Source organism: Xenopus laevis, chromosome 4L (assembly GCF_017654675.1).
Source record: "Xenopus laevis strain J_2021 chromosome 4L, Xenopus_laevis_v10.1, whole genome shotgun sequence".
In the NCBI taxonomy this organism is placed as follows: Eukaryota; Metazoa; Chordata; class Amphibia; order Anura; family Pipidae; genus Xenopus; species Xenopus laevis.
Genome location: NC_054377.1, coordinates 136,109,942 through 136,118,554, shown reverse-complemented (window position 1 = coordinate 136,118,554; position 8,613 = coordinate 136,109,942). Strand labels below are relative to the sequence as shown.

Genomic DNA, 8,613 nt, shown 5'->3' with positions numbered 1-8,613 from the left:
GAAAGATGTCGGCACACGCCACACACGATCCAAAAATCGTACGAATCCTTGATTCGTACGATAGGATCTGTGTGTCTATGGCCAGCTTTAATGTTGACTTTAATTTGAGAGCGTTTCTAGAATAACTCTTTACAGACTGTGTTTTAAATTTTAAATTTTGATCCCTGTGTAAATACCTAAGAGACTGCGAGACAAATTGTTCAGGATCAATAAAGTTACTTAAAAAAAAACAAAAAAACTGGCTTAGGGAACACAGGATTGCAAAGTAGATGGGGACGTCATCACTCAAGGAAGAAGCCTTTAGGCGAAACGCGTTAGCGAGACCAAACTTGTGAGTTGCAGAAGCACCCTTTGGCAAGACGGATTGAGCTCTGAGGGACACTGAGGAGACATAGCGACATTGGGGACTTACACTGAAACTTTTTATGCGATTTATCAAGAACTCGTTTGTGAGTGTGTTTTATTATTTATTTATTAAAAGGTTTTTAAGCGTTTCTATTTCTATTTATAACATGTTGCAACATAACTTTGTAATATAATCATTCCCGTAGCGATTGTATCTTTTTAGCAACAGTATAATTTTTACCTGTATATGGAAAGTAGCATTTTATGAGAAGGGATTGTTCTTGATCCCTGTGTAAATACCTAAGAGACTGTGAGACAAATTGTTCAGAATCAATAAAGTTACTGAGGGAACTAGGAGTTAAAACAGTGCAAAGTAGATGGGGACGTCATCACTCAAGGAAGAAGCCTTTAGGCGAAACGCGTTAGCAAGACCACACTTGTGAGTTGCAGAAGCACCCTTTGGCTAGACGGATTGAGCTCTGAGGGACACTGAGGAGCCATTGCGATTTATCAAGAACTCGTTTGTGAGTGTGTTTTATTATTTGTTTGTTAAAACGTTTTTAAGCGTTTCTGCACACGCTGTTTTTCTCTTCACCCAAGTAACGAAGGAGGAGTTCAAGTACGGAAATGAGCTCGCATTTATTTATGCCTATTTCAACTCACGTCTTGTGAGTATTCTATACCACTGGAGACATTAGGAATTCAGCGGTTTGATGCTATTTTCCCTTTTACCCATTCACAAGTTACGTGTGTAAAGAAGTTTTGCATTTGGGTTCTTTGGACAATTGGAGTATGTGTTAAATGTAACCGCACTATAAATAGGCAACACGTATAGATATTGAGGTCTGTGTAACACGTGCATGCCAGAGGTTAAAGGGATACTGTCATGGGGAAAAATTTTTTTTTCAAAATGAATCAGTTAATAGTACTGCTCCAGAAGAATTCTGCACTGAAATCCATTTCTCAAAAGAGCAAACAGATTTTTTTATATTCAATTTTGAAATCTGACATGGGGCTAGACATTTTGTCAATTTCCCAGCTGCCCCTGGTCATGTGACTTGTGAATGCACGTTAGGAGAGAAATGCTTTCTGGCAGGCTGCTGTTTTTCCTTCTCAATGTAACTGAATGTGTCTCAGTGGGACATGGGTTTTTAGTATTGAGTGTTGTTCTTAGATCTACCAGGCAGCTGTTATCTTGTGTTAGGGAGCTGCTATCTGGTTACCTTCCCATTGTTCTTTTGTTTGGCTGCTGGGGGAGAAAAGGGAGGGGGGTGATGTCACTCCAACTTGCAGTACAGCAGTAAAGAGTGATTGAAGTTTATCAGAGCACAAGTCACATGACTTGGGGCAGCTGGGAAATTGACAATATGTCTAGCCCCATTTCAAAATTGAATATAAAAAAATCTGTTTACTCTTTTGAGAAATGGATTGCAGTGCAGAATTCTGCTGGGGCAGCTCTATTAACTGATTCATTTTGGAAAATAATTTTTTTCCCATGACAGTATCCCTTTAATTGAGAGGTGTGGAGTGTTTTTTCACAAGGTGTTAAATAATGAAGGCAATTAACTCACAAAGGGTGAGATACATTCACACTGAGATCCTACACTATATAATCTTTTCTGTTTTCCCTGTCCTCGTAAAACTTTGTTTCTGGAGGAACACAGCAATCCGGTTTTAAAGTAAAGAAAAAGAATAAACAAGAAACCCTTTTGTACAAACATTTTTAACGGCCACAGAACGTCTCAGTTAAAGTGGCAGGTATTGGAGAAGGTAATGACTGCTGATTATAATTTTAAATTAAAATTAACCCAGCGTGAAAGTTACTGGATCTGGTTGTTACAAACACAGACTCCAAGATTCAGTCTGACTAGCTACTTGTAACATTCTCCAATTTCTATGTTGCTAATTTGTTACCTTATTTCTTTTCAGATTCTCCTAATTGTTGCAAATAAAATCTAATAGCAGGGGAAGGTATGGCTAAATTTATTTCCCTTTTTAAAATAAGGTCTTGTGGCAATTTAGTGTTCTTGGAGCTCTTGCTGAACTATAAACACCTGTATTGTACCATAATGTGTAAATTTATTCCTAACAGCTTTCAAGTATCGTATTTCACGGATTTTGTGCTTGGACTTTGCTAAAAGGAACTTTTCACATTTGCTTGGACTGATGTTCTACTGTTTAAAAAAATAAATAAATAAATAAAGTTTTGTAAAAAATTTTTTTTTTGTAAATTTGCATAAGTGGAGGGGTGGATACCTGCAATTAATGGATTTAAGGAAGGTGGTGGGTGGTTTTGAGCACCTGACGAAGGGGTACGCCCCCGAAACGTTGTTCTTGTTGGATTGACATTAAACACGGGAGTAATCCCTTGAGTATGTTACGTGTGCTGGAGTTACTTTTTATTCAGTAATCGTGGAGGGGCTGTCCTCCTATACCCCAGGCACCGTACGTAACGTATTGGAGAGGCCAGGTGTGCGTGTGCAATTTCATGCCTAATCGTGTCAGATGAATGATCCAATATCCAAATCAAATAATTTTTATATTCCTTAAAGGGATACTGTCATGGGAAAAAAAAAAAAAAGAATCAGTTAATAGTGCTGCTGCAGCAGAATTCTGCACTGAAATCCATTTCTCAAAAGAGCAAACAGATTTTTTTATATTCAATTTTGAAATCTGACATGGGGCTAGACATATTGTCAATTTCCCAGCTGTCCCAGTCATGTGACTTGTGCTCTGATAAACTTCAATCACTCTTTACTGCTGTACTGCAAGTTAGAGTGATATCACCCCCTCCCTTCCCCCCCCCAGCAGCCTAACAAAAGAACAATGGGAAGGTAACCAGATAGCAGCTCCCTAACACAAGATAACAGCTGCCTGGTAGATCTAAGAACAACACTCAATAGTAAAAACCCATGTCTCACTGAGACACATTCAGTTACATTGAGAAGGAAAAACAGCAGCCTGCCAGAAAGCATTTCTCTCCTAAAGTGCAGGCACAAGTCACATGACCAGGGGCAGCTGGGAAATTCACAAAATGTCTAGCCCCATGTCAGATTTCAAAATTGAATATAAAAAAATCTGTTTGCTCTTTTGAGAAATGGATTTCAGGGCAGAATTCTGCTGGAGCAGCACTATCAACTGATTCATTTTGAAAATTTTTTTTTTTCCTATGACAGTATCCCTTTAAGTACTTACTGTAGCTTGAAAAACCACATTGCTTTAACATATCAATAGTATCATCAGATGTTCCTGATCTATACAGAAGGTGCCTGCTGATAATCTGGACAATTACTGTATACAGAAAAATCACTGGAAGCCCCAGCATAGTGTACAGTGTGCGCAGTAAGTATTGACACCCACATTAAACAGAGAAGAGCAGGGGCACTGGCACCCCAATTACATTAAACAGTGAGTGGCAGTGGGCACTGGGCACCAATCACATTATCCAGTCCACAGTAGGCAATGTCTGAAGACATGATTAAAGCCACCCAATTGCATAGTAACATATAGAGCATTAGAACTATTGCCTTTCTGCAAAATCTTTCAGTCTCCCTATTTCGCCTTCTGTCTTTTCTTACTCCCATGCATGCCTTAAAGGGAATGTCAACCCAAAAAAGAATGTTTTGCCTTATAAAAGCAAACATAATTCTAAGCAACTTTGCAATATACATTCATTACAATTTCATATGGGTTTTTAAGTTATTTGTATATGTACTGCTATTGAAATCAGTGTCTGACCATTTCTATTCTCAGCCTTGGTGGCTCAGACTGTTGATACAATGTAAGACAAGGCAGCTGATTAACAGACCTGTCTTTGCTGCTGGGGAACTAAGACTTTTGCAACATTGTTTAAAAAGTAACCACCAGGAGTTAAGCCAATGATGCTTTTAATAACAATTGTTTTTACAAATAGGTTTAAAAGCACTGGCAATTTTTAATACATGTAAACTGGAAAGTTGCACATGCTCAGTGTGGTCTGGGCTGCTTAGGGATCGTCATAAACAAAGCTGCTTGAGTTCTGCATGGCTGGGAATTAAGACGGGGGCTCCCCCTGCTGTTCATAAGTATGATTGTTTCCCTGCTCAGCAGTTAGGGACCGTCTGACAATTCCTATCCACAGCAGTAAATGAAGGGCGAATTTCACTGCATACAGTCAGGTTTCTTATAAAAAACGATACACAGTTTTTAATTGAAGTATATTGGAGATAGGTTTTTTTTCATTAAAGAAAGTAAAAATGGGATTTTTTTTTTTTTTTGCCTTTACATGCCCTTTAGCACGATGGTATGTTACAAAATAAAGTGCAATTAGATGTTATAGCTTGTTTAGCTTCACTTGGAAGATCCAATTGGAAACAATACACTTTTCCACTGCCAGAGTGACTCCATTATAATTAGATGTTATAACTTATACAACAATTAGCAGTGCCATTGGGTGCTGTAACTTTTGTAGCACCACTCAGAATCCAAGTGGAAATAATGGGCTCATCCACCACCAAGGTCACTTCAATTTAATTTAAAGCCTGGCCAGATATATATAGGGTGCTGATATGCGGCACACACTGCAACGTCTTTAATAAATATAAGTTAGTATGTGTCATAATAGTGAGTCAGGCCCAATAGTTAAATGGAATACTTATCAAGGCCGATACTTTGCTGCTCAATTAAAACCATAGCTCCAGTATTCTGACAGGCTTGTGCTCGATCCAAAGGCCAATCTGCAGAACATTACTGTTCAATAACAAATAATGGGGTGGTATTGGGGGCCCCCAACCAGCAGTACATCTCTACACCTTGATGAGTGCTGTGCCAGAAGCCTGGCTTTCTCAAGAGGTATATTGGTCCTTTAAAATCAGATCTATGAAATGAATATCTGTTCCTTGTAAAATGCAGTTTTGACCTCATCTGTACAAAGGAATGTCTAGTTAAATATGGGAATCTAAATTTCAGATGTACATCTTTTCAACATCTAATTTAATTCTTCCAAAAACAGTTCTCTTTTTCTTGCTTTGCCTTTGTTGTAGTTTGTACTACCAGGACTATTGTGTGCTCAAATAGAATTAAAATCATGACAGAGGAAATAGAAATTGAATTGAGTGGGAAATCCTATGATACCAAACACTGTGTGTTCAGTGAAGCTGAACTGGATGACATAGCACCCAAATCCCAAGGACAACCTTCGCTTTGGACTTGGATGAAAAGTCACACAAGGTGAGATGAAAAGAAATGCCTTTCTCTGAAAATAACTTTGTGGAAAGGTATGAAATGATTAGCTAGGAAATAACCCATAGGGGATTGGCTGGCATAAGATTCCCCAGATTTAAAAAAGTTGAATGCAGCATATACCGTATATACTCGAATAAAAGCCATCCCGAGTATAAGCCGAGGTACCTAATTTTACCTCCAAAAACTGGGAAAGCTTATTGACTCGAGTATAAGCCGAGTATAAGCCTAGGGTGAGAAATGCAGCAGCTTCTGGTAAGTTTCAATCAAAAAATTGAGGGTTTCTGCTCCCATTGGAGGTGCCGGCGTCTCATTTTTGGACGCCGACGACCATTCTTGGATGCCGGCGACTATTCTTGGAGACTATTCTTGGATGCCGGCGACTATTCGTGGACGCCGCTGACTATTCTTAGACGCCGGCGACCGTTTTTGCGCTTGACCCGAGTATAAGCTGAGTTTTTCAGCTTATTTTGGGGGCTGAAAAACTCGGCTTATACTCGAGTATATACGGTACTTTACTCTATATAGACGCTGGTACTGGCGTTAGAGTATGCACAACTGGGGATAGCTTTGCACTTGTTTTGGTGAGCCCCCCTGATCCCTTATATCTGGACTGTTTAACTGCCCAAAGACCCACAACAGCTCTCCGTTTTAATAGGAGACAACACAGGATGAAACACACACCCATATTTATGTAGCTTCTAAATAAATAGCAGAGGCCTTTCCTTTTGCGTTTGGTTTAAAAACAGAGCATGATAATATAGGAGAAAACTTGCCTATGTTTATCTCCTCTCCATCGAGTAACAGTGTATTTTGCCATTTTGGAGTCAGGAAGGAATTTTCTCCCCCTCTGAGGCAAATTGGAGAGGCTTCAGATGGGATTTTTTGCCTTCCTCTGGATCAACTGGCAGTTAGGCAGGTTAAAAAAACTGTTTAAAAGGTTGAACTTGATGGATGTGTGGCTTTTTTCAACCTAACTTACTATGTTACATAGTTACATAGTTACATAGTTAAATTGGGTTGAAAAAAGACAAAGTCCATCAAGTTCAACCCCTCCAAATGAAAACCCAGCATCCCTACACACACCCCTCCCTACTTTTAATTAAAATTCTATATACCCATACCTATATTAACTATAGAGTTTAGTTACTATTTTACTATGTTACTATGTATTGTCCTCCATATCTAAGAAGTAGGGCAGCGCTGGACTTTATAGATTTCTGATGGGGTTTTTGTTTTTCAAGATGCTCCTTAGGTATGGGGAGGTCTTTGCTGCTGAACTACATTCCAGTTTTGCGTTGGATTCACCGATACCCTTTCAAAGAGTGGATTCTGGGGGATGTCATATCGGGACTCAGTGTTGGAATCATGCAGCTTCCACAAGGTGTGTTATCCAAATTTACGGCTAACGTTAGGTTAAGGTTAAGGTAAAATGTGTTTTCTAGGGGATGAGATAAAGTATGTCTTATCTGTGGAAATAAAAAGCAACAGAAAGGTCAACTGAATCCTCTAAAATTTTGTAGGTCCATATTTATCTTCTAGTGCCTCAGAAACAAAAGTGTTTTATCTCAGACTGCATCACCCCTTCTTGCCCAGAACCCCCATTATCCATACCATACATTATGACTCACAAGATCTATAATGTATCTCCCCCCCAGTCCATCATAAATATAATTCCTTAACAGTTATTTAAGTTATTATTGATTTCCATTGGATTGTTCAATCTAGGCTGGAGTTAGAGTAGAGGGGACCCCTTTGTGAAGGAGCTCCCATGAAATTAAATGTGTGGTTGATAACTTTCAATAGCAACCAGTTGAAAGAGCCTTGAACTGGAAACTTTACATCTAAAAGTGTTATTTTAAAATGCTTTAATCTTTTTGGTGTTACTGTTCCTTTAAATGAATGACGCAAGTTTTATTTAGGCATATTCAAACAATAAAATCATATTATATTTGGTACATAGTTAAAACATGGTCAGTTGCAGATTTTAGTTCACTGTGTAGTGTTTCTCTTTATTTTCAGGTCTGGCGTATTCACTGTTAGCAGGCTTGCCTCCTGTGTTTGGTCTCTACACCTCCTTTTACCCTGCGTTCATTTACTTTCTTCTTGGAACCTCCAGGCATATATCTGTAGGTAAGTGGTGCCCTCCTGCTGTGTAACCTAATCCTCTTTTTTGCATTAGGGCTTGTCTTCTACATGACATGATAGTTGTAATATGTTAAAGGGATGGTTCACCTTTAAGGTGACTTTTTGGGGCAAATTTACTTATGGTCAAATATCGAGGGTTAATTAACCCTCGATATTCGCCTGCCGAATTGAAATCCTTCTACTTCGAATATCGTATTCGAAGGATTTAGCACAAATACGTTTTAATCCATCGATCGAACGATTTTCCTTCGATAAAAAAATACTTAGAAAGCCTATGGGGGACCTTCCCCATAGGCTAACATTGACTTCGGTAGGTTTTAGGTGGCGAACTAGGGGGTCAAAGATTTTTTTTAAAGAGACAGTACCCCGACTATCGAATAGTCGAACGATTTTTAGTTCAAAATGTTCGATTCGAAGTCGAAGGTTGAAGTAGCCAATTCGATGGTCGAAGTAGCCAAAAAAATCATTCGAAATTAGAAGTTTTTTTTATTCTATTCCTTCACTCGAGCTAAGTAAATGGGCCCCTCAGTATGTTAAAGAAAGGCTAATTCTAAACAACCTTTTAATTGGTCTTCATTATTCATTTTTTTTTATAGTTTTAGCATAATTCGCCCTTTTCTTAAAACTCTTTCCAACTTTCGAATGGGGGTCAATGACCCCATCAACAAAGTGATAGTGGGAGGACTTACCGGTACACAGCCAAGCTTCTGCGTGCTGCAACGTCCAGACCGCTATCCCAAACGGCAATCCAGGGCAAAATCAATGTTGAGGAATGGAGCACCGCAGAGCCAGAATAATATGTTAAAAAAGTCAAAATTTATTATAAATCCATTAAAAATTACAGCAGCATCTCTCCTGTGGGGCTGCCCGCTTAACGCGGTTCGTGACTCACTGCCACTT

The 8,613-nt window shown here is 38.9% G+C and overlaps 1 protein-coding gene across 3 annotated transcripts in view; it reads left to right on the top strand.

Annotated features, from left to right (window-relative positions):
• Nucleotides 1–263: 263 nt before the first annotated feature.
• Nucleotides 264–8,613, top strand: part of LOC108713584 (solute carrier family 26 member 6) — a 31,344-nt gene continuing 22,994 nt past the window's right edge. For 2 of the 3 annotated variants that reach the window (XM_041590847.1, XM_041590845.1), the window contains exons 1-5: nt 264–449; nt 2,275–2,316; nt 5,367–5,553; nt 6,810–6,949; nt 7,588–7,698. In XM_041590847.1, the coding sequence (XP_041446781.1) occupies nt 5,411–5,553; nt 6,810–6,949; nt 7,588–7,698 (394 nt within the window). In that variant the 5' untranslated portion in view covers nt 264–449; nt 2,275–2,316; nt 5,367–5,410. The other variant, XM_041590846.1, reaches the window with a different exon arrangement.